General features: G+C 55.3%; 3 protein-coding genes and 1 long non-coding RNA gene across 9 annotated transcripts in view; 3 read left to right on the forward strand and 1 right to left on the reverse strand.

Annotated features, from left to right (window-relative positions):
• The first annotated feature begins 811 nt into the window (after positions 1-811).
• On the forward strand, positions 812-1,911 carry LOC102101603 (claudin-3). The gene has a single exon (XM_005525892.2). It carries the CDS (start codon positions 888-890, stop codon positions 1,530-1,532), a length of 645 nt encoding a protein of 214 aa, XP_005525949.1. The 5' UTR covers positions 812-887; the 3' UTR covers positions 1,533-1,911.
• A 743-nt stretch (positions 1,912-2,654) lies between these two features.
• ABHD11 (abhydrolase domain containing 11) lies at positions 2,655-5,615 on the forward strand. Of its 4 annotated transcripts, none has more exons than XM_088066176.1 (6): positions 2,655-2,777; positions 3,548-3,683; positions 3,775-3,952; positions 4,377-4,547; positions 4,645-4,826; positions 5,093-5,615. In XM_088066176.1, the coding sequence occupies exons 2-6, from the start codon at positions 3,565-3,567 to the stop codon at positions 5,229-5,231; spliced, it is 789 nt and encodes a 262-aa protein (XP_087922302.1). In that variant the 5' UTR covers positions 2,655-2,777; positions 3,548-3,564; the 3' UTR covers positions 5,232-5,615. The 4 variants fall into 4 exon arrangements, with proteins under 4 accessions (XP_087922302.1, XP_005526048.2, XP_087922303.1 ...); XM_005525991.3 differs by having other exon boundaries at positions 2,661-2,777; positions 3,779-3,952; XM_088066177.1 differs by lacking the exon at positions 2,655-2,777 and adding an exon at positions 2,854-2,916.
• A 365-nt stretch (positions 5,616-5,980) lies between these two features.
• LOC106628330 (uncharacterized) lies at positions 5,981-8,506 on the reverse strand. Of its 2 annotated transcripts, XR_001331651.2 has the most exons (4): positions 8,244-8,506; positions 7,991-8,088; positions 6,673-6,777; positions 5,981-6,181 (listed from the first exon to the last, which is right to left on the reverse strand). It is a non-coding gene; the product is annotated as an uncharacterized LOC106628330 (long non-coding RNA). The 2 variants fall into 2 exon arrangements; XR_015774430.1 differs by having other exon boundaries at positions 7,991-8,506.
• A 304-nt stretch (positions 8,507-8,810) lies between these two features.
• Positions 8,811-24,343, forward strand: part of MTMR4 (myotubularin related protein 4) — a 50,039-nt gene continuing 34,506 nt past the window's right edge. Inside the window, exon 1 of one of the 2 annotated variants that reach the window (XM_014255053.2) lies at positions 8,811-8,899. The gene's annotated coding sequence lies outside the window, so the exon portion shown is untranslated. Of the gene's footprint in view, positions 8,900-10,558; positions 10,578-24,343 lie in introns of those variants that run through there. The other variant, XM_088066167.1, reaches the window with a different exon arrangement.

Raw genomic sequence — 24,343 nt, forward strand, 5'->3', positions numbered from 1 at the left:
CCTGGGGGAGGGGGACTGGAAACACTGGCACTACCCCCGGCATGCGAGGCTGGGGGGGAAACACGCACCCCACAGCCACGGGGCTGATGCTGCTAGGTCTGAAGGGATTGCTCATGCCTTGGGATGTTTTTCCCTTTGCCGGGTGCCAGCTCAGGTTGTCAGGGTGATGCTGCCGGGTGGTTACGTGCATTATCTGCTTCCTTCAAGGTCACAGGACTTGTGCAGGATGAGTAAAGATATTTATCAGTCCGTCAGAGAATCTCTGACAGTGCTCCCAGCCCAGCAGGGTGGGAACAGGAGGGGCCAGGCTGGAGGGGTTCCTGCTGGGTCGGGAGCACCCGCAGGTCCCCTGGAATGGTGACACAAACCTCACGGCATGGCGAAGGGGCTGCACTTTATTCGCTCGTGCAAAGGTGCCCAACAGTCACCAAAGCGCAGTTAAATGTGAGCACTGACACTACAGAAATCAACACACCCTGACCCGCCAGCACCTCCACGGGGGAAAGGTGAACCCTTGGGATTTCCAGGTCCACAGAAGAGGTTTGGTGGGAACGAGCACGGTGGTAGCGCTTCCTGATATCCATCGGCCGAAACCAGAGGATGGCTGTGGCAGGTGGCGTTTCTCCTCCTCCCGCCCTTCTCTGGTTACCCGGCGCCATCTCCGCAAACAAAGGGGAGGGTGTGGGACGCAGGTGATGGTGACGGAGGAGCAGAGAGGAGCGTCCAGCAGCCAGCACTGAAACCCCACCCCGGGGCCAGCCCGTATAAATAGCACTGCGCACAGGTGTAAGCCGATCCCCCGGCTGCGAGCGGTGCTGGTGGCGACGGTCTCGGTCCCGTGGCTTCTTCTTTGCCATCGCCTGGAGCGCGTCACTGAACCATCCACCATGTCGATGGGGCTGGAGATTGGCGGCGTGGCCTTGTCTGTGCTGGGTTGGTTGTGCAGCATCATCTGCTGTGCGTTGCCCATGTGGAAGGTGTCGGCCTTCATCGGCAACAACATCGTGACGGCCCAGATCCTGTGGGAAGGGCTGTGGATGAGCTGCGTGGTGCAGAGCACGGGGCAGATGCAGTGCAAGGTCTACGACTCCATGTTGGCGCTGCCGCAGGACCTGCAAGCCGCCCGCGCCCTGCTGGTGGTGGCCATCATCTTGGCCGTCCTGGGCTTAATGGTGGCCATCGTGGGTGCCCAGTGCACCCGCTGCGTGGAGGACGAGAGCACCAAAGCCAAGATCACCATCGTCTCCGGCGTCATCTTCCTCCTCTCTGGTGTAATGACCCTCATCCCTGTCTGCTGGTCGGCCAACACCATCATCCGGGATTTCTACAACCCGCTGGTGATCGAAGCGCAGAAGCGAGAGCTGGGCACCTCGCTCTACGTGGGCTGGGCGGCCTCGGCACTCCTGCTGCTGGGGGGGGGCCTGCTCTGCTGCTCCTGCCCCCCCAAAGACGACAGGTACCCCACGGGGAAGGTGGCCTACTCCGCCCCACGGTCTGCCGTCACCAGCTACGACAAGAGGAACTATGTCTGAGCCCCCCCAGGGTCCCCCGGCACCCCTCGATATCCTCCACCCCACCCACCCACCCTGGGACCTTCAGTGCCCTCCGCGGGGCCCGGGGGCGGCCGCGCCGGGGCGGGGGGGGCGCGAAGGAGGGGACGGGGACGGCCGCGGGGTCAGGGCCGGGCTGTGTAAATAGAGACAGTTTCGGTTAAACACGAGGCAGTTTCGGGTCGGCGGGAGAAGCGGCGCCCGGCGAGGTCCTGCCACGCCGGTGGGGCAGGATCGGGACGGGATGGGGACGGTGCCTCCCTGCTGTGTCCCCCCATCGCTGCTGGCCCGGCACCGTCTGTCCCTGTTACGCGTGGTCTGTACCGGTTACATTTGTCAATAAACGTGTCCTGTTTTGGTACCCGAGTGTCCTTGGGATGTGCGGCACGGTGGAGGTGGGCACAGGGAGGGGGAACAGGGCGCTCCAGCCCCTCGAGGCACTTTACACGCCCTGCTACGGCAGCACCCGAGCGGCACCGGGCTGGGGACACAGGGCTCAGCCGCAGCCCCTCTCCCTCCAGCGCCGGGCGTCCCTGCTCGTGCTGGGGACCCGTTGTCCCCTGCATTCCAGGGACAGCTCTCCGGGAGCGGTAGAGGCGAGGAGCAGCGGAGCCGCTGGATGCCGCAGGGACACTCCCTGCCCGCAGTCCAAAGTCTGGGGCCGCCGGGGGGGCCGCGAGGCGCTTCCCCCGCCCGGGAGCCGCGCTGGGGCGAGGCCGCCCTGCTCGGCCGCTCCCTCCCGCCCGCCGCCACGCTCCAGCGGGCAGGGACAAAGGGGCAAGAGCCGTCGCAGGAGCGCGGGGCCAGTCTTGGGGGAAGCGCGGCCGGGGCGGCGAGCGCGGGGCTGTGCCGGCCGGTCCCGCTGTGCCTGCGGGCGGCGGAGGGCGGCAGGGCGCTGCGGAATCCCCGGCGGCCGCAGGGAGCCGCCCCGGCCGGCCCGCTGCCCCCGGGCCCCAAGGGCCGGTCCCGGTGCCCGCGGGGTCAGCGCAGGGAGCGGTGCCGCCACCACCTCCCCACACGCGCTGCCGCCGTCCGGCCGCGAGGGGGCGCCCGCAGCCGCCGGAGGGGCGGGGCAGGGGCGGGGCCGCCGCGCGCGTTGCGTCACGGCCCACGCGCCGCTCCCGTCGCCGCCATGATGCTCCGCCGGCTGCCCCGCGCCCCGGCCCCACCGCCCCTCCCGCGCTCCCTCCCTCAGCCCGCCGCCGCCGCCGCCCGCTCCGTGGCCACGTAAGGGCCCGGCCGCGCGCGGGGCGGGGCGGGGGCGACGGTCCCGGGAGGGGTCCCGCGGGAGAATCCCGTCAACAGGGGCGTGGCCGGCACCAAGGGACCGGCCACGCACCCCACGAACCACGCCCCCTGCACGGCGGTGAGCGGCTGTGGCCACGCCCCCTCCTCCGCCTGCCCGGGCCCGGCCCCGGCCGCGCTCTGCCGGGACCCCGGGCTGGGCCAGGCTGGCGGGGACACAGAGCGTCACTGGTGCCACCTCCCTGCTCCAGCCCAGAGCACAGGGCACCGCATCGTGTCCAGAGGGCTCGGGAATATCCCCGCTCAGGGAGACTCCAGCCCCTCCCTGGGCAGCCTGGGCAGGGCTGGGCAGTGCCCAGGGCACGAGTTGTGCCTCCTGTGCAGGGGGAATTGCTGGGCTCGGTCCCTGCCCGTGGCTCTGGTGCCACTGCTGGGCCCCTGAGCAGAGCCCGGGCTCTGCTGGGAGCCCTCCCTGCACACAGGGACAGCCAGGGCTGAGGCCCCTCTCAGCTGGGGCTCCTCTCCAGGCTGAACAGCCCCAGCTCCCTCAGCCTTTCCTCCACAGGGAGATGCTCCAGGCCCTCCTCATCCTCACATGTACTGGCCCCACTTGAGGAGCTCTGTGTCTCCCTTTTCCTGAGGACCCCAAGACTGGACACAACACTGTAAATGTGTCTCACCAGGGCTGGGCAGAGGGGCAGGGCTCACTTTCCCCTGCACTCTGGCCATACCTCATGCCCGTGTCCCTGCAGTGCAGTGCCCCTGGCCCATGTGGAGGTGGAGGGCCGCAGGGATCGGCCACCCCTTGTCCTGCTACATGGGCTCTTTGGCAGCCACAGCAACTTCCAGACGGTGGCCAAGACACTGGTGCGCCGTGGTAGCGGCAAGGTGAGGCAGGGGCGTGGGGGGAGGCGCAGCACACGGAGGGGGCCGGGGTCCTGGTGGGCAGTTCCTGTGGTGACGCGCTGCCCCTGCCCAGGCAGGTGCTGACGGTGGACGCCCGGAACCACGGCAGCAGCCCCCACAGCCCCGTGATGACGTATGAAGCGATGAGCCTGGATGTGCAGCACCTCCTGAGCCGCCTGGGCATCACCAAGTGCATCCTCGTGGGGCACAGCATGGGGGGCAAGACGGCCATGACACTGGCCTTGCAGCAGGTCAGCAGCCACAAGGGTGGGAGTGCGGTCACAGGCTCAGGAGGTTCCAGGGGGGGCTGTAGGAAGGGGATGGTCCCTTCTGAGACTGTTCACCAGTGCCAGCCTTGTGCCCAGCTCCACAGGGACTAGTCTGTACCAGAGTGGGTGCTGTCCCACACGGAGCTGTGAGCCAGGCTATGGGAGCAGGAGTAAATCTACGTCCACCAGCCCATGCTCTGCCCTGTGACTCCAGCACGGATTGTGAGGGAGCTTGGAGATCTGTGCTGAGCACAAAGACTCTGGGAAGGGCACATGGAGGTCTCTGCTGAGACAGGAGGGAGCCAAGAGCCTTCAGAGAATGACTGGGAGTGGAGCCCTGTGCCCACTCCAACTGGGGAGATCTTGGGAGATCCTGGCATCTGATCTGCCCTGCTTGTGTCTCCAGCCGGACCTGGTGGAGCGCCTCATCTCTGTAGACATTGGTCCTAGCTCAACGGCCCCCGTGTCTGAATTCTCTGCCTACATCTCGGCCATGAAGGAGGTGAAGGTCCCGGTGGGGCTGAGCCGCTCGGCAGCACGCCAGCTGGCAGATGACCAGCTGCAGCCTGTGGTCAAGGTAGGAAATCCCGTGGGAGATGGGGGAGGATGGAGGGTGCCAGGACATCCTGTTTTGTTGCTCTTACTGAAGACCGTGTGGTCCCCTTCCATGGCAGCTCCCACAGCTGAGACAGTTCCTCCTCACCAACCTGGTGGAGGTGGAGGGCCGCTATGTGTGGCGGGTGAACCTGGAGGCTATTTCCCGGCATCTGGCAGATATCATGAACTTCCCCATCTTCCACAAGCCGTATCCTGGTCCTGCACTGTTCTTGGGAGGGTCTGACTCGCCCTATATCAGGTGAGACTGGAGAGAAGCGGTTCCAGGTCTGTTGTTTGACCTTTTGTGCTCTTTGCAGCTGCCGAGGGTGGGACGAGCTCCCGGGATGGAGCAAGTCCTGAGCAAGGGCTGACACCGACACCCTGGAGCAAGGGGCAGCCTGGGGTTCCTCCACCTGGGCTTTCCCAGCAGGGAAGGAGTCATACCTGGGATCACCCTCTGCTTGGGGATGGGGAGTGAAGACACCAGGAGGGACCTCTGATATGGCATGTTCCCTTGTCCTGCAGCTCCAGAGACTACCCAGAGATCCAACGCCTCTTCCCCAAGGCAGAGATCCAGTACATTAAAGGTGCAGGCCACATAGTCCATCAGGATAAATTTGAAGAATTCATCACTGCTGTCCTCAATTTCCTGCCACAGCTGTAGCACTGGGGACCAGGGTTTCTCTAAAGCCCATGTGGGTCCTGAGGAGCTCTGTGCAGTGACGCAGGGCTCGGGCTCTGAGGATGGGCTCAGCTGGGACTGGCTGCCCTCACTGCAGTCTGATCCTGCCTGCAAGACCTTTTCCCATCCTGGTTCTCCTGCAGTCAGAGCAGAGAGGCACCTGCATCCTGCTGAGATCTCCTGCCACCTCGCAGGGACACGGGGTGGCACTGGCTCAGGACACTGTCCTGCCTGCATGGTGGTGTCAGGCACATGGAGAGGGCAGAGAGCCCTCTTTTTTTCCTGCTGCCAGACCCTCCCAAGGATCTGGCTGTGACTTTGCAGAATGTGCAATAAAGCTGATTTCATGCCAAGGCAGAACACAGGTTGGATGTGGCCATGGAGGGCAGGGCACGTGTGGGGGGCACAGGAAGAGGTTCTCAGTTGGCAGCAGGGATGCTGGTGGGAAGTGACCACTGGACAGGGCCCTAATGTGGGAGCAGTGCACAGGAGACACAGGTTTGAGGATCTTTCTTGGCTCCCAGGGGAAATTGCATCCTTGCTATGCCTGGGGCAGTGTAAGGATTGGGGAGTGGGGGAATCTGCCTCCTGAGCAAGGAGCACATCTGCCCAGGCTGCCCCAAAGGCAAGTGTTGCTTCGTCCCTGAGCTCCCAACAATTTCTCCCCTCCCACCTGCTCTGCATCCTCCTGAAGCACACCCACAATAAGCTGGAGACAGAGGAGCAGGGTGTCTGCTGCAAAAATCTCTTTATTGGACAACTGTTAAAGCCAGGGACAGTGCAGAAGTGATTATGGGGGTGACATAAACTGGGAACACACTGTGTGTGTGGACAATAGAGAGACACTAACCATCTCTGCTTTTGCTGCTCCAGAGTCAGGTGTCTTCTGCTCCCTGGGATGAGTTTTCTTAATTTGGGGTTGTTTGCAGGCCCTAAAAGGAAGGGAGGGCAGAAGACTGAGGATGTTTTATTCCAGGTCTGGCTGTAGTTGCCTAGCAGAGTGGGAAACAGGGACTGCTTTGGAGATTTGCTGTTTCTGCAGAGCTGTTCTTGTCCTTTCCCCTTTCCCCTTTTCCCCTTTCCCTTCCTCAGGAGCTGGGCTGCATTTGCCTTGAGTTTTCTGCTGTATCACCCTCAAATTCAAACACTTTTGTTCTCTGTGTATTATTTTTTTTCCTGTGAAGAACATCAGACCAATAAGCTCCAGAGTCACAAGCTACTGAAATGAGTTCCTTGGGCGCCACCAGCCAGCTGGGGGTGGGGCCTGTCCCCAGCTATCAGCACACAACACCTTTGGACCAAACCATGAGCTCTGGAACACAGGATTGGCAGGGGATTTCTCCCTGCTCCTTCCTGCTGGCCAGGTACCAGGCTTGGGGCACAGACAAAAGGCAGCTATATAGTGTGAGGTGAAGAGTCTCACCATGGCAGGAGATCAGTGGCCTGAGATGAAGCAGAGCTTCCAGAACATTGTAGTCCGTTCTTGTCATGGTATCTGCTGAGGGAGCATAGGGGAGCATTGTAGGACCTGGGGTGAGAGACAGCAGGGAGAAATGAAAGCAGCTCTGTTTCCTGCATGGAAAGGGTACAGGGAATCAGGAGCTATCCCAGGGGAACATCCAGGCAGGTGTACAAGACATGAGCAAGACATGGTGCCAACTCATGGGGCTCTTATGCCCATCAAGTGTCAGGGTGCTGATGCCTCCAGAGATTCCCTTGGGATCCATCCCTCTTCAGGCCCACAGGGGACAGCCACCCCCCTGTGCTCTGTCATCACAGGCTGCCAAGGGGGTCTCAGGGTGGTGATACCCAAATGCCCCTTGCCTTTGAGCCTTGGACACTCCCTAGGGCTGGACCCTAGCATCCCACTGGAGGCTCTGGCCAGGAGCAGACCATGGCCCTTCATCTCTCACCTGAGTCAACTCAGATCCAACTGCTCCACCATCCTGAGGTGGTGGAGTGAAGATCTGTCAGTGAAGATCTGGCTGACTTTGGTGCCTTTTCTGGAGCACAATGTTTGAAGAGGCAAGCCTTACCCACGTGCATCCTACATTGATTCTGCACCTCTTCCACTTCACCAGGGCTCAGAACCCCTTGGGTCAGCAGGTTGTCCAGCACCCCAGAGATCAATGGGTTGCTCACATGCTTCACAAACTCTTTCTGCACATTCTGGAGCAGCTTCTCTTCAGGATGGCACCATGTACCCCATGCCATAGCTCCAGCTGCCCCACCATTCCCTGCAGGTGCTGTCTCTTCCCCATCACCTCTCTACCTGCTCCCCCTGTCCTATTGCCAACTCAGGGTGCTGCTCCCTCCCTCATTCTCCAGCCCAGAGGCTTCTCCTGCCATCACCCATCTTCCCCTTTTCCCACACGTTTTTCCCAGGGAAATTGCCCAAAGCAATGCATTTGCAAAGATTCAGCATCCTCGGGACAAGGATGAAGCTCCCTCCTGCGCTTCTCAGAGCCAGGCCCGGGACAGCTCCACTCACAGCTGGCACCAGGTAGGGATGGTTGTCCTTCCTCTGTCGAGGACAAACATCTCTTGGGCCGCACCCTCAAACCCTCCAGACCTGTCTGGGGCTGGGCTCAGCTCATTCTTTCCGGGGGCTGCAGAGAGACACCACCTCGGGCAGCAGCACCTCATGCTGGCAGCTGGGAGCACTGAACAGCTGCCCAGGGAGGGCGTGGAGTCTCCCTCTCTAGAGACATTCCAAATCCACCCGGGCACGTTCCTGTCACCTGCTCTGGGTGATCCTGCCTTGGCAGAGGGGTTGGACTGCGTGATCTCCACAGGTTCCTTCCAGTTTCAGCTGTTCTGCGATGCAGCCCGCAGGATCCTGGAATGTAAAACCTTGGCTGTGAGAAAGCCTGAGATTGCCTCCTAACTCCACCAGCGGGACTGTTCCACAGGGCAGGCTGAAAATGTGAAGGGTACAAGTAACGCAGGGACGAGGCGAGGGGCAGAGGCCATCCAGCCCCGGGGGAGGCACACCCAGGCAGAGAGAAGCAGCAGCTGCCCGAGGCTGAGCGGGGCGATAGAACGGGGAGGCCTCACGATCTCTTGATCATTCAGGTGGCTTCCGTAGACCGCGGGGCCCGGCCCGGAGGCAGCGGCGCCGCGCCACGCAGCCCTGTCCGAGGCACCGGAGGCGGCCCCGCCCCACGGATGCCCAGGGGTTGTTTCTCTCGGACCGAGATCCATCAGGCCCCGGGACCCCTCGGGCCGCCCGCGGCCCCAGCCGCGCTGAGGGGGTCCCTGTCACCGGGCGGTCACGTGGCAGGGCACCCCACCCACGCCCGCCCGCCTTTTCTGAGGGGCAGCGCTGTACGGCCGCCGATTGGCTGCGACGGGACGCGCTGTGATTTCTCATTGGGCGTCGGGCGTCGGGCACCGCCCACTCCTGTGTCACGGGATAGGCCTGGCGGGAGGGCGGGTGGGCGTGGCCTGGCGGGAGGGCGGGTGGGCGTGGCCTGGTGGCTGGTGGCGCTGGGCGGGGACGCGTTCTCTCCGATGATTGGTCGGTGACGCCGGCGGTGCCGGACGCTGATTGGCCGTGACGCGTGGGCCGGCGGGAGGGGCCGGGCGGGAGCTGCACGCGGCATAGGCGGGAGCGGCCCGCCGGCGCCCGGCGGGATCCGCCGGGACAGGTGAGGCCGGGGCTGCCGGGGCCCCCCCATCCCCGCTCCCCTCCCGCCGCTCCGACACCTAGCGCCGCTCCTCGGGCCGCCGCCCGCCGCAGCCGCGCTCCTTCTCCCCGCCGCCCGCTGAGCGCGGCCTCCCCGGGGCCTGTCCGTGAGGGGCGGCACCGCCCGGTGGCAGCAGCGCTGAGGCGGCGGCGGCGGCTCTGCGGGCCGGGCCCGGGCCGGGCTGCACCGGCGGTTCCGCGGTGTCTCCGGCGGGTGGAGATGGGGTCGCAGTCAGACCGAAGAATGGGACGCGAGGCTCCCGCTGGGGCCGGCCCTGCTCGCTCCGGCCCTGCCGCGGGCCCTGAGCCCTTCCCCGGGCCGAGGCTGCAGGCACGGCTCGCCTCCCTCTCCTGTCCACCCTCACTGGGGCCGTACAGATCCCAGTGCCCTGGAAGTGCCTGGTGGGTGGGAGATTCTTGTTCCACAGGCATCCGGAGTAGCGGCGCGGAGCTGGTTCTTTTTTGCATGCGGTAGGGTTTGCCCAGTGCCCCCCTGGAGGCCACACACGGCTGTGTTTGGAGCAGGTGCCTCCCCTCCGTGTTCGGTAGGAGTTGTTTCTGTGCTGGTTTGGAACTGCGAGTGGCTGAAGTTTTTGGTGTGGAGATGGTGATGCAGGTTTGACATTTATTTAGAACCCGCTCAGCTAACTGTGTTGTAAACATTGGCTTCTCTAAAGCAGCTGATGTGATGCCTTTGGGGTTTCCTGCTGAATTAACTGAGGTGGGATGAGCTCAAAATAATCCGTGTTAAATTGGAGGTTCCTAGAATGTCATTGGGGACGTTATATTAACTCTCTCGTAAGGATCCTGATGGTGATTTTGGCAATGACTTGAAGGAAGCTGACAGCTAAAAGCTGAGGAGCTGCATGAGCAACTCAGAGTGCTAAGTAGAAAATGGGAAATGAGAATCCCACTCTGTGGCCCGGCTAGTCTGGCATTGGACTTTGGGGAGACCACACATGTTTTACCAGAGAAAGCAAACTTCAGGAAGAGTGCAAAATAAGAACAGAGAAACAAGGGAGGGAGAAGTGGGATCTGTCCTGGGAAGCAGGAATTTTTGTCTGGGTTCATGCATATATTGAACACAGGGAGCTGGGCTGGAGGTGGTCTTTGGTACCGCACTGAGGAAGAGGAGAGGGAGTGTTAACTCAGCTCTCACATTGTTGCAAAAGCTGCTGTGACCAGGTTTGGTGCTTATGTGTGGTTCAAAGCTGGTGGAAAGCTGAGTAGAGTTTGGAGATGTATGAGGTGGTATTAAAGATGAAAAAAGCTGACGTGGTGCAGAGAGAACTCCATCTGCTTCCTCCAGCAAGAATTTGAAAGAAGATCTGATCAGTCTGCATCTGCTTGTGGGGAACAGAGGCTGGACACTGGGAATTCAGAGGCTGGTCAGGGTATGTGTACTTGAAATCCAAAATGTATATCTTTAGGTGATAGAGATTCATGCATAGGAAAAAAATTCCCTAAGTCAGTGATGACTTTGTATTGGCTGCCAACTTTTACATGGAAGCTTCATATTTTTCTTTTTTTTTTAATAAAAGCAGCTGGGCTCACAGCCCCAGGAGTTCAGGGTGTGCTCTGCTTGGGGGTCTGTGAGCTGGCCGTGGTGTCTTTCAGGGAGTTTGCTGGAAAATGGACATGTAAGTAAACTGGGAAATAAAAGTTTCACTTATAAATTTCTAGGAACATCTGGGTTCCCCTTTTCTTTGCTGCATTCTCAGAAATCTGTTTATCTGACTGTGACAGTTATTTAGTTTTTCTGAGAGAGCCTTGACTGGGGCATTTCCTCAGAGGTGTCACTGCTGTGGGTTTTGTGGCGGGGTCCTTCCAGCCCATCTGTCTCAACAACAGTGTAACTTACATATCAGATTTGGTTGAAACAAGCTAAAAGGAAAAAAAAAAAACAAATCTAAAATCCAGATCAAGAGAAGCTTTAGGGGCAGATCTTACTACAGAGACTTTGGAGAATGCTGCTGTGCCATCTTTTATTGTGATCTCAATCTGCCAAATACGCACTGGCCTTTTTTTGTTTAGTGAGGCTTCTCAGAGTGTCTCTTGTGCCAGTGCTGGGGGAGCACAGGGATGATGTGAGCAGCCTTTCCTTGGCCTGGTGCCTGTGTCTTGGTGAGCTTTGCTCACCTGGAGGCAGGTGCCAGGCCTGGATGACTCTAGTCCACCGTTTGTGAGGATTGCTCTGGGAATTGGGCCTTCTCCTTCAAGAGATGTGGTTTTAGTCTGAGCTGTTTGAGAGCGATTTCCTTTCTTCTTTGCTCTCTCCAGTTTGTTTCAGAGGCTGCTGTCAGTGGAGGGAGAGGGTTGTTCTCAGTAATACTTTAGTAGGTGAGGAAAGGGTAGAGAGAACTGAGATTGTTTTGGGGTGTGCGTGGTTGCACTGAGTATGTGCAGTGGTGTTGGAAACGACTGAGCATTGTTTCACAGGGAAATCCAGCAGTGTCATCTAACCCAGGTTATTTTTATCAGAAAGAAATGTGAACAGAAGGAGAAAAATCAGTGTTGCATACTTGCACATCACACTCAACTTCCCAGGACAGGCATGCTTCCCCAAGGAATTAATAATTATCAAGGAGTTATGAAAGCTCAAGCCTTCTCCCTTCTGAGGCTGCTCCAGCCAGGCAGTTTCCCATGTGTTTTTGGATTTCAGGTGGGCTCTTACTGTGAGACTTGTTGCTCTTTGCAGAACTAGATCAGGGCCCTTTTTAGATAATGATGAATGGAGACGAGAGCTATTTAAAAAATTACTTTGCTCTTAGCAAATTAGCATAACAGGTTAATCCCTGTTCATAATTGCTTTCCTGTTCTTCAGGAAGATGCTGGGGCTGTGATGGAGTAGGGAGGAGTTTTGTCTGATCACTTGGAGCATGCTGCTGGCCGATGTAATCGCTTCCCTTCTGTTCCTCCCTGAAGTTCCATGCACTCCCAACAGCCCCAAAGGATAGGATTTCCCTCCAGAGGGATCAGATGATTAGCTTATAAATAGCAAATGCCTGTTCAGGCCTACTTTCCAGGGTGATTTGGTCCCTCTCCTGTTCAAAGCAATGAGTACAACTGCATCCACGCCTTGCGGCCCAGAGCTGAATCCAAGGAAAGAGGGATGCTTTCCCTTGAGATGATCAATTTCTGCCCGGAAGGAAACTGCCTTGGTGCCAGGTGCTTTGGCTTTGCAGCCAGAGCCTCAGAGGGAGGATTGACTGGGAGGCTCCAGCAGCAGCAGTGCACTGTGCTGCTGGATGTGCCGGCACAGCATTCAGCTGGGAATGTGAGCTGAAATTAAACTGAAACATGTTCAATGGCTGAATCGTGTTTGAAATGAGCCTCTGTTCCTGCCAGGAAGCCTGTGCTGGTAGTGGGGCATCCTTGTCTCAAAGCCTGAGCTCTTGGAGTCCTCTTTGCGTTGCACACATTCCCTCTCACCTATTTCCTTCCAACTTTCCTTCCTTTCTCTCTAGTTTAATCAGTCCTGGGCTGCTGAGAGATTCTGACACACGTGCCGAGGTTTGATGTGTAGCCTCTGGTTGCCCTGACATACCTGGGTTTGTCTCAGAACTGGAGCATTCCCAGCAGAGTGGGAATTGAATTGTGGGGATAGTTTCATGGGGTGTGCTTTGCAATGTCGGTGTGTAGCGGGTTTGGGAGCAGCCTCGGCCTTTCCTGCTTCCAGGCAGCCTAAAGAGGTAACTTTAGAAGGACAGAGCATCAGCTGAACTAAACTGACAGTTCCCACTCTTAACAATGGTAATGCCTTTGTTGTTAATTATTACTTTGTCTGTGTTGCTGTTTCTCAGTTGAGAGATGCCCTCAAATTTCTTCTTCAAGAGGGAAAAGCCTGCCCAGTGCCTATCCCAGGAGAGGAGAATTATGTGTCAGTATATTCTATTTCAACATGTATCAAGTTTCTGGCCTCAGAGGTTTCCTTTTATGTTGTGAGCATTTGTAGGCGCTTTGTTCCCTTTAGTCTCTGATGGAGAGCATTCCTGATCTGCCTTCCCTCGTGGATCCTATTGCTTCACTTCTAGGTGGAGTGTTTGCTCAGCAGTGTGTGTGATACAGCTGATCTCAGGCACTGCACACCCTGGAAGGTCAGCTGGCTCGGCCACGCACGACAGAGTTCTGCTTTTGCCAGCATTTATTTTCCAGAGGGACAGAAGCACTGCACTGTCTCTTGCAAGGGTGCAGGCCTGATCCCACCAGAGGTAGAGACAGGAACAGCGCTCACAGGAAGGATGGCAATTAGGATTGAGGTTTTCCTAAGCCTTGGGAATGGGGTTTGCTAGAAATAAGATAGGTGGGAATGTTCTGATAGCAAAGTACAGGAGACTTATTGGGTACCTCTGTCTGAGATGGAGCAAGAGCCAAGTCTGGTGAGCACTGTCAGCTCCTCCCTGCTTCGGAGGAGCCTGTGCTGGCAGTAGGGGCAGAGGTAGACACGGCTCACAACTTATCTGCTTGGGGGCAAAGTCTTGCAGCTGAACTTAAGCCCAGAATTGCAGCAGGGTATTCTCTAGAGCTCAGCTTTCTGCCATTTCATGCTGTCAGAACAGCACTGGCTGGGAAGTGGAGTCGTTGTTTCTTTTCCAACCTGACCAGTTCTTCGCTGCAAAATGAAATTGTGGAATTGTTCTCAGAACGTGCTTGGACATTGCACTGCCTGTGAGTGACAGCTTTATGGTAAGGACCCTCAAAGAATTTCTACTCTACAGTCAGTTCAATTGCTTAGGCTCTGCCAGCCTTTCCCTGATGGTCCCTGCTGAAGCTGAGGACTGCTCCAAGTGAGCAAGGGCTGCAGTTTGCATTGTTCCTTCTGGAAGCTTCAGAGGTTTTGTTGGTTTGTTTTATTCTAGAAACTTGTTGAAGTAGACAGCAGTAGACATCCCCGAGTGGATGAGTGCCTTGTGGCAAACCAGCATGAATCTATTCAGTTGTCTCTGTTGTTTCAACTGTGCTGCCTGGATTCACAATAATTTTTTTTTTTTAAGTCTTTCAAAGGACTTGGCAGAAGTCTCCTTATTGCAGGAGCATGACTGGCACATAGCACTCAGGGCCACCAGTGTGACAGAGCCAGGTGGGATCTGTTTTAATGGGAAGGAGAGCAGCCATTGTCCTGTTCAGTACCTCATTTATGAGGCCTACACCCAGTCTGGAGAACATCTCCTGAGGGTATCCTGGGGGAGCATGGCTGGCTGCTGGCCTGGAGCCTGGGTCATGCCCGTGCTTCCTGCAGCTCAGCTTGGCTGCCAGCACCGCTTGGCAGCTTCATCACGCTGCGGGTGCCTCATGACCCGGGGTGCTCAGGAGGAGCTTTAGGAGGATGTGAGGAGCCCTGAAGTTGTTGCTTCTCACCCCAGTCAACATCATCTGGGCTTATACTCACTTCTGCTTTCTAGCCAGACAGCACCCCCTTCCTGCCCCCTCCAGGTCAGGGCTGCAGCTGCCCCCATGCCAGAGGCACTTCTGCCTTCCTTCCCAAATGGCAGACTGAACTTCCCAAAGGCTAAACTGTTCTGTTCTTGCTGGAAACACTGGAACAAGCCCGTGGCAACTGCGCACAGATCAAAAAGCCTGTGCTGCCCTGGAGTTCAGGCTTGGGGCAGTGGAAGGGAGTCTTTTCAGGCACAAGGCCCAGGGAGGCTGAAGTTGGATGCAGGATGGAGCAGTCTGTATGTTCCAGGACAGAGTCTGTGTTTGGATGGGGAAGAACAGCTGTGAGGTATTTGGGGGTTTGGTGGGAAGGAACACAGCAAAGTGGGAGTTGGTGAGCTCCTCTGGAAACACCAGAGATGTTTTTCAAGCTGCTTTACGTACCATGAGGATGTACATTCCCAGTGACCTGGGGTGTTAAACTTTCCTCTGGCTATGGTGAAGTACGGTTCATGGTCTGTGTCGTCTTGTCAACTTTCCTGTGCCCTTAGGTAGGTCTGGACCCTTGTCAGCCATACATTCCCCCTCCAGTGCTGCTTCAGGGTTTCCTACAGCCTGAGACTTTTATGTCCTCTGTATGTGGGATTTATTTCCTGTCATGCTAAAGTTCAGTGCCACTTTATTTTTTAAAAGCTGTGGCCCTTGTGACCTGGGGAACTGCTGCTGACTTCTGGTGTGATGAGTGTCTGTCTGTATGCTTCAGGCCAGCCATTTCCCTCCAATCCTAATGGACAGCAGGATGGCTGGGAACCCTGCAGAGGGATTAACTCTGGCTCCTCTTTCTGGGGTATCGGCTTTTCCTTCTGTGTGTTTGGATCCTTTGTGCTGGTAAACAATGTGCCTGGTTCTTCTCTGCGAATGTCTGTCTCACCTGCACTGGGCTCTTTATCACCTGCCTGCTGTGGAGGGGAGATCTGCTGCTCCTGTAAAGTGCCAGTGCTTAATATTTCACTGTCAGGAAGTCCTGACTTGTGCTTTTCATATTCACCCCTTCACAAGAGGTAACTCCTCTAGGAAAAGAATGTTCCCTGTGTCTACACACCTCCTCTGACAACCAGGTGATATCTTGAGGCCATGGATGTGTGTGCAAATCCAGCCAGGGAAAGTGGATACAGTGAGAGGGAGTCTGGGCAATTCTCATCTTGCTCACAGCAAGGAAACATCTCCTCTAGACCTGGTTCCCATGAAGTTCCAGGGGCTCTGCCTGCTGCCCCTTTCCCTTCTGCAGAAAGAGGGAATAACACCATGTCCAGGGAGAAGGACAGGAGCTGAGGTCAGGCTCTTCCTGAAGAAGCTGTAGCCCAGCTAAGCTGTTTGGTAAGCAGCTGATGGGGAATTTTGGTACTGATGCCAGCTCTGACACTGCCAGCCTTGGTTGATGCTACAAGCTCACAGGGTACAGTGCCTTTATAAAGTAATTCTGTTACTGCATTGAGGGAGTTTTATCATACCCAGGATAACCATATCCTTCCTGTTCCCACTCCAGCTGCCACACTGCTGCCCTGCTCAGGGCCTTGCTGCCTCTTAAGTCAGGCAAAACTCAGGTGAAATTGCACTGGCCTCTGAATGTTTGTTTTCACTGTGCCCTGAGCTTTCATGTTTGGATATAGCTGCCTAGGGGAAGAGAAAGTCCCTTGATTTCCAAGGAGAACTGCTTGTTTGTGCTGTGAAGTCCCTATTTTCTGGGGAATGTTTAACTTGTAGTACATCCTAAAGGGCACTTAATGGCAAGAATGGAGGGTCTTTTCTTTAGAACTGCTGTTGTGAGGGAAAGGGTCATGGTAGGAGGCTCCCAGGCACTGGAGGTGGGTGCAGAAATCCCCAGAGGGGACCCAAGAGCGAGTGCCAGATGTTCCCTGCAGCTTTGCTGAATTGCAGCATTCCTCAGGGCCATGTCAACAGCTCCTGCCCCATGGGGGAATAGGTCCCTTCAGCAAAGCTGTTGCTGCAGCAGCTTTGCTTTGTGACAGCTCCACTTCTCCTCCTCCTCCTGGCACTTGGGATCCTTGGAGTGGGTGTTCACCATGCCTGGTGAGAACACCAGGGGTGTTTGGGGGCAGCATCTTTCAGAGCAGTGACCTGGGCACACTTCATCTTTGCCATAAACATTCCACAGGGATGCTGGCTGTTCCTGTGTGATGTGGTGATACTGGGGATTATTGCCCTGGAAGAGCAGATCCTTTGTTTGTGTCCCACAGCTGGTTGGGAGCACAAAGAACTGTGTTGGAGAGGAGCTTTGCTGCTTGCTGAAGGTGAGGGATGAGTCTTGGTGCAGGAAGGGGTAATTAGTGGAGCTGCCTCAGGCTGAGATTTGATGGATGTAGGGAGGAGCAGGGGCTGCAGGGAATCCTCTGCAGGACTTTGAGACAGTGCATAATTAGAAGAACTGAATGAATGGGCCTGCTTTGCCCTGAAGAATCGGTCACGTCCTTTCTGGTGCCTGTGGCTGATAAATACCAGTGAGTGTTCCTCGGGGAGCTCCCAGGATCCAAGGTAGTGTGCTCGTTATAGGGCAGCCTGGAGACATACTGCAGGCAGCTGCCCGAGGGAATGCCACATTACCGGCATTACAGGCTGCATGCGGATCCATGGGCAGTGGATACCAGGGCAGGGATGTGCCAGCAAGCCACTCATATCCCTCCCTGCTGTCCTTTGCACTTCCTTGGGCTGGCATGAGGTTATGTCTTCCTGACCCTGTTCTTTGCTCTTTCTCCTTTCTGGAACTGGAAAGTTAATCTACTGGGACTCTCCACGGAGTGCCACCATTCCCAGTATGCCAGTGAGCAGATGGATCCCTCTCTGCTGTCTCATGTCTGCATTTCCAAATGAAAGTGGGTAGCTAAGCACCTTTGGATACTGGATAAGATGATCCTAGACAGAGCCTGTTTTGTTCAGCAAGGAGAGCAAATTGAGATTATTTTTTAACCTGAATGCAGAGGTTCTGTACAGATTTGGCTCATTAGGATACTCTGTAGAGAGCTTTTGTTGCCATTGCTAAATGAGACAAAAGAGGAAGTAAAAGTGGGTCTGTCCTGTGAAGTGGATTCATAGTTTCATTTTATAATAAACCACAAACTTGTGGACAAATTAATCCCCCACCTCCCTTTCTCTTTGTTCTACTGCATCATTCCTTCCTCAATACGTGTTTTTACTAGAGGAATTCCCAGAAGTTTTAGAGGAACTGTTCTTCCTGTGAGCTTGTCTTTTATTGAAACGCAAGAGGAAGTTCCTTAGACTTCTGTGAAAAGTTTCAATAGGTCTTGTGGCAGAGGAAGTCACATTTTCAGCATGTTTTACTAATGACGAAGTACTCAAAACTGAAGTCGGAATGAGCAGCCAGTTCCTCTACTGGAATTCCCTGGGGAGTTGGTATCCCACTGCCCTTGTGCTGCTGCTTCTGCTTTCTCCCAGCTCCAAAAACCCCACAGCAAAGGGTTGCTACTGGAGCGATAGAAGCTGGGAAGTGGGACGTTTCACTGAGTGCTGTGACTGCAGCTTTCCATTCTGCCTGTTCTCTGGAGCTGTGGGGCTGGAGCCCAGGATGCTGGCCTGTGTGGCAGTGTGGGCTGGAGTAAAAACACAGTGCTGGGGAAAACTTGGATTCAGCTGGAATTGCTGATAGAGCTGCCACTGGTTTTGGTGGCTGTGGGATTCCATCAGTGCGTGTGAGGAAGGGACCTGCCTCGTGTTTGGGGAAAGATGATAAAAATCCCAGTGCTTCCTGAGATTTGTCTTCGTGTTAGATAAAGTCTGATGCATTGCAGTCTTGTCCTAAACCTTGTAGAGGTAGGAATTTGATAGTTAATGAGTTTTATTATAGTCAGTTATTAAGGGAAAGAAATCCCAGGCTCTGTTCCCTGTGTGAATTGCAGCAGATGAGAATAAATCATCTGGCTCCTCTCGGTACCAAACTCAGCATGTGGCCACCTTCATCCCTCATCCTGCTGGAAGCTGCCTGCTGGAAGGGACAGTGTGTGTGAATTTGAGCAGCTCTTGCTGCTAGATAAGCTGGGGACTTGCTATATATATCAAATTGCCTTCTCTTCCCTCGTATCGATTGGCTGGGGATTTCCTTTTCAAAGAGTGCCTTTGGAGTGGCCGGCATGGCCAGCACTGTTTTTAGAAGCAGTTAAGCTCATACTTAGAGAGAGCCCGAGATGGGAGCACTTAAGCTCAGCTGAACTTGCTGACCTGCCCACATTCTTTGAGGTGAGGTTATTAATGAAAGCAGGTCAGTGTGCAAGGCAGTACCTTAATGGGATTTTCCATTGCTGAAGTGCAAACCAGTTTTGAAGGCTCCAGATACCTGGAAATTAAAGACCAAAGGCTTTGGTTTAATCTTCTTAAACTTTGGGGGCTTGGGGCGGGGAAGGGGAATTGTTAAACACCAGGTGAGGTATTGCTTGGTTTTGGGAGGGATACCACCTCCAGAAAAGCCTCATGAAGACCAAGTTTTCAGGTTCATTGCCTGGTTGTGAAGAACAGCTGTGGCAACACAAAGTTCTGAGAGGATTCCTTGGGAAGGAGGATGTCCATCCAGGCTGTTGACATAACAAACCATCAGTGCCTATAGACCCAGGGTTTCCATGGGATCCAACAGCTCTGACCATGCTCAGGTTGGATGTGCAATTGAAAGTGAGCTCTTAACTTAAGAATAACAATTCTCAAGGGTTTTCATCTCCTCTTGTGGTCATCTGTAGCTTGATGGTAAAATCCCTGAGCAGATGTTCATTGCTCTGTTTTAGAGGTTCTTCGGGTGAAAGGGGGAGCTGGGAACTTAATGTGATGATGGCACAATTATTGCAAGTTTTGGGGAGGACCTGGCTTTCCCCCAGGAGCATGGAGGAGCATTCAGCAGAGCTGTGTGTTCCCAGCCACGTTTCAAGGGTCAGTGCTGCAGGGTCTGGCACAAGATCCCCCTCGTCACTTGTGAGGAGGCTGCTGGGGAAACTGGGCTTGGTCTGGGTGAGTCAACAGAATAAATCCTGATGCTTCCTTGTCCTCTCAGACCTGCTGGTGGTTTCGGTCATAGCTTTTTCACATGTGTGTCTGTGTGGGTTACTAAAAGATGCTTCATTTTGTTCCCATGGAGGAAAACTACGGTTGGAGAAAACGGGCCCTCCTAGATGTTCTGCCTGTGGTGAATGGTGGCACTTGAGCTCTGGCCTGGGGTCTGTCTCCAGCCAGAAGCACATGGTTCCAGAGCTGAAGAGCCTCAGCTGGAGCTGGAAGCATGGTTACTGCAGGGCTGTAAATCCCAGTACTGTTAAGGACATGTGATCACCTGGAATAAAAGCAGTATTTTCTGCTTTCAGACACTGTTTCTATTGACTGTCCCAGAGGGGATTCCAGATCCTTGCAGGTAGGCACCACTTTTGATGTCAAAGGTGTCCTGGCTGCCCTTTACCAAGGGCTGTATTTCCCCCATCCATCCTGTCCTCTGACTGCAGGAACATGTCTTAGAAGCCTTAGGACTCCTAAAGTAATACCACATGGGTATGTTTATGCACCTGTATAAAAAAATAATAGTTACATTTGTAATAACAACAGAGCTGAAGTTGTGTTGCTGCTGTTTGGTGGAAATTATTTTAAAATACCCACAGGTTGAATGCCAGGATATTAAACATGGGTGCTTGAGAAAAACCTGAGATTGGATGGGAAAACATGTGGTGGGGTAGGGAGGGGAAGTGGCACACACACTTCAGGACTTCATCTTTGGATTTCAGAGCCTTCTGGTGTGTTTGGGTCACATATCTCAGGTTTTTTTCTGCAGTCACAAAGATCGCCTTTCAGAAAAAACCGTGGCTGTTGGACTCCCCATGTTGATGGGAATTAAAGGTGAATTCTCCTGGTGCACAGTGAGAACTGAGTGCACAGAGACCAGTTTAGACAGCACTTCTCTGGCCTGGAGACTTGGGATGTGACCTCAGTAGTGCAGGCACCGTTTCCTTGAAGCTGTTACTGCTTCCTTCCTGAGATTGAGTTGGAGTCAGTGCACGGTGTGGAGGGAGGCGCCGGGGCAGCGTGAGAGGGAGCCCTGCACATCTCTCCCTCTGGAGCTGCAGGATGCCAGGAGCAGGCAGGAGCCTGGACTGCAGCTGGGATGGGTCCATCTGTACTGCTTTGGGTAGGGACCAGGCAATTGTTTGTACTTGAATAAAGGCTTAATTGTGACTTGAAATGCCCCAACTGCTTTTTTAAAGAAAAGCAAACAAAGCTGGAGAACAACAGGCTGGAGTTACAGGGAACTTTGGAAACGTTTGCCAAATTGTGCTTCCTGTCTCTGTCAGTTCGATGGCTACAGGGTTCAGCTTGGAGCCTTGGCTTTGAATTCCTTCTCTGCCAGCTTGGGATGAAAGGCCTGTAGGGTGGGCATGGCACGGGGGCTCTCTCGGTCCGTGGTTCCTCCACGTGCCCTCCTGAAAGTGACTGGGGTCTGTCCCTCTCTGCGGCTGCCTCGGGCTGGCTGGGATGGGGAATGAATCAGTCTGGTGATGGCAGCCTCCTGCAGGCCTTGCTCCCATCCCTGCTCCCCAGTCCCTGCTCCCCAGTCCCTGCTCCCCAGTCCCTGCTCCCCAGTCCCTGCTGCCATCCCTGCTCCCCAGTCCCTGCTGCCATCCCTGCTCCCCAGTCCCTGCTGCCATCCCTGCTCCCATCCCTGCTCCCCAGTCCCTGCTCCCCAGTCCCTGCTCCCCAGTCCCTGCTCCCCAGTCCCTGCTCCCATCCCTGCTCCCATCCCTGCTCCCCAGTCCCTGCTCCCCAGTCCCTGCTCCCCAGTCCCTGCTCCCCAGTCCCTGCTCCCCAGTCCCTGCTCCCCAGTCCCTGCTCCCCAGTCCCTGCTCCCCAGTCCCTGCTCCCATCCCTGCTCCCCAGTCCCTGCTCCCAGCAGCTCCTTGGGAACATGAAGGAGGAGGCAGACGCTGACCTGGCAGGGGACCGTTCCCGCTGTGCTGCTGCCACCTGGTGCCTCCGGCTGCCCCAGCCCCGGGGCTGCGGTGCCGGCAGAGCCACAGCCTCAGGAGGAGGGGGGAGATGGGCTGAGAAACTCCTGCTCCTGCCTCTGCTTCCTTCACCGGCACTGCGTTCCCCTTGAAACTCCCATTTCACTGTCATTAATGGAAAGAGCAGAGTCAGCTGGCAAGCAGGCAGGCTGCTGAAATTAATTATGCTTAAAATCATTGAAGAGATGGATAACAGTGCTCGTTAGGGGTCTGGCAAAGTGCTGGGATCTGTTCTCTTCCCTCATTATCCCATACACCTTGTGGCATCTGGGTGACACTGCTGGACCCTCCAGCTGGGATCTGTCAGAATCTGCCTGTGCACCCCCACAGAATGCAAGGTTTGAAAAGCACCTTAAAGATCATTTTGTTCCATCTTGCACACGGTATAAACTGTTTTCTGGTTCCTCTGTGTATCCATCTCTCCTCGCTCCTGGCTGAGCAAGATGTGGCAGAGGAAAGGATAGGACAGACAAAATGCTGCTGGGGACATGGTCCTGCAGCTTGGGTGCACCGTAGGGATCTCCCCCTCCCCGGTTTCTTCACTCTTCTGCAAAACAAGTTGTCACTAAACAGCTTTGACAATGTCTCCAGGCTAAGCTGGCCCCTGAGCCTGACACAGAGGTGGCTGGCAGGTCTTAGCTCCAGGTGTATCTCTGGCCAAGCCTATCAAGTTCAGCATTTTTTGAATTCTTGTATTTGAATTCTTGAATTCCTCCCCCAAGCTCTAGTCTTGTTTGCCTGTTTCCCCCTCCACCTCTTTCCACACCCTCTCCTACATTCCTGCATCCTTCCTTCCATGGCTTCCACTGTTCCTTCTACCCTCAGTCCTCAGTTCTACACTGTTCAGCAGCATGGACCCCAAAACTGCCTGTACCCCAGTGCTGCTCCTGCTGTGCTGGCTGAGCTCTGCCAGTTGTAGTCATGGTCCCAGCAGTGCTGGGACAGAAATGCCACCAATGTGTCCCCTCTGCCATCACTGCTATTATATATTTTTGCAGTGGAATTTTTGCCAGTCCCTATTGAGCAGCTCATGTGGGGGTGCCTGTGAGATCCTCTGAGATGCACTTCCAGCAGCCCTTCATCCATAGGTAATTCTGCATCTTGGAATTCAGCCCTTCCCCCTGCTTAGACCATATATTATGTTCTCTTCATGCTGCAGAGCAGTCTGAATACTTTGGCAACTTGTCACCATCATCAGGTATTGCTGTGACATTCCTGGGCTCTGGTAGCCTGATCTTTTATTTTTAATAGTTATTCAGCAGTAAAAGAGTTTTGTTGTTGAAGAGCAGCTGGTCATGGCCTTCATTAGAAACAACCCTCTGAGCTGTAATTTTGTGTAAAATAACAAAGACTGGCCCATATAATCTGCTTTGCATGTAACTGTGGGGTCTGACAATTATATTTTTAGCCTCTAATTAGTCAGGAGGCTTGAGATGGCTGTTTCTGTTTCATTTGGGATCACAATAAGGCTAATAGGTTTCCTGTTTTTTTCCTTCTAACATCCCCTGTTTAATATTGGCCTTGTTCTTCCCCTGTAAGTGCACCAGGACCAACTCTACAATTTTAGCTGAAATTAAAGCAAAAATCTCTGCCTGGGGCAGATGCTGAGCACAGAGAGCTCCACTCCAACTGCAAACAATGGCTGGAGTTTCATGAGCAATTAAAATTGAGTCTCCTAGCAGGGAGCGAGGAGCTGCCAGGGGCCACCCACCTCGCCTGGGGCACCCCCGATACCCCTGCAGGCAGGAAGCCTTAGCCAGCTCCTGCTGCCTTTGCCAGCCTTGCAAAGCTCGGTGTGTGCCCCAGTGGGCACCTTCCCTCCCTCCCTCCCTCCTTCCCACAGGATCCCTGCTCTGTGCTGTGATGGCAGGGAGCAGGTGCTGTTCCTCATTATTCCCTGTTCCCTATGCCCAGCTCACCGGTGTTAATCCCACTGTGCTGGAGGCAGGACTTTCAGCTTTTTTCAGAGGTTTCTGTAAATTCGCAGCTCTGTGCTTTTGTGGCATCTCCATGAGACCTGGGGAGGCAGAGGGAGGGGGAGTGATTCTCCTGGGTTTTGACAGACCAGTTGTTTGTGGGGATTGCTGCAGTTCCCAGTTCCTGGCTCATCCTGGCTTGGATTGCAGCTAAGAGGGGACCTGGATGTTGCAGTCCAGAGCTGCAGTTTGGAAAAGGAGCAGTCCTTTCCAGGTGTGTGTGACAGTCTGGCCAGCACTGAGGCTGAGCATCGTGGAGGATGCAGGCAGAGCTTAGTCCTGGCCAGGTTCTTCCAGCAGCCTCTTCCACCATCTGCAGGGAACGGGGACAGAGGTTTCCAGACACTGCTCCAGTCCCTGCCCCTCTGTTCCTCACCAGAAGGGGCAAAGATCTCTGGAGACAGCAGTGTGGTTGCATAAGGAAGTGTCACATGAGCGGGAGGCTACAGGAGAACAAATGAGGGGTTTTACGAGTGTTCTCAACTCTGACATGGTGTTATTATCAGAGGGTTTGTCTCCCAGACTCAGAGTTCCAGAGGAGGTTACAGGCTATAAAAATACTCAAGAGAAGTGAGTTCTTTTCTCTACTTCCCCCAGCCCAGGTGTGTCAGGTGGCATCACCTCACCAGCCCCACCAGCAGCACCAGTACTGTCCTGTGCCTCCCTCCAGGGATTGATGGGGAGGACAGGCAGCTGCTGGCCCCATGCTCTGCCTGTGACTGCCCAGCAGCAGAACGGCCTGAGGCTCTGGGCTTTGGGGTGACTTGGGGGTGAAAAAACTCAACATCAGCTATCAGTGTGCACTGGCAATGGCAGCCAGAAACCAGGGACAGGACAAAGAGGAATGGGTTCAATCTGAGAGAGGAAATTTAGGTTAGATATATTGGGAAGGAATTAGTCTCTGGGAGGGTGGGCAGGCCCTGGGTCCCTGGAAGTGTCCAAGGCCAGGTTGGATAGGGCTTGGAGCATGGTCTTGCCCATGCCAGGGGCTGC

The sequence above is a fragment of the Pseudopodoces humilis genome, chromosome 23, assembly GCF_049639895.1.
Source record: "Pseudopodoces humilis isolate 2021_Gansu_Grassland_sample_001 chromosome 23, ASM4963989v1, whole genome shotgun sequence".
Lineage (NCBI taxonomy): Eukaryota > Metazoa > Chordata > Aves > Passeriformes > Paridae > Pseudopodoces > Pseudopodoces humilis.

What these genes read in the sequence shown, in the direction of transcription:
- LOC102101603 (XM_005525892.2), top strand. Translation starts at nt 888, where the DNA reads ATGTCGATGGGGCTGGAGATTGGCGGCGTGGCCTTGTCTGTGCTGGGT.
- ABHD11 (XM_005525991.3), top strand. Translation starts at nt 2,683, where the DNA reads ATGATGCTCCGCCGGCTGCCCCGCGCCCCGGCCCCACCGCCCCTCCCG. An exon ending in GCCGCCCGCTCCGTGGCCAC is followed by an intron (nt 2,778 to 3,547) that starts GTAAGGGCCCGG and finishes GTGTCCCTGCAG; the next exon opens with TGCAGTGCCCCTGGCCCATG. An exon ending in TGCGCCGTGGTAGCGGCAAG is followed by an intron (nt 3,684 to 3,778) that starts GTGAGGCAGGGG and finishes CTGCCCAGGCAG; the next exon opens with GTGCTGACGGTGGACGCCCG.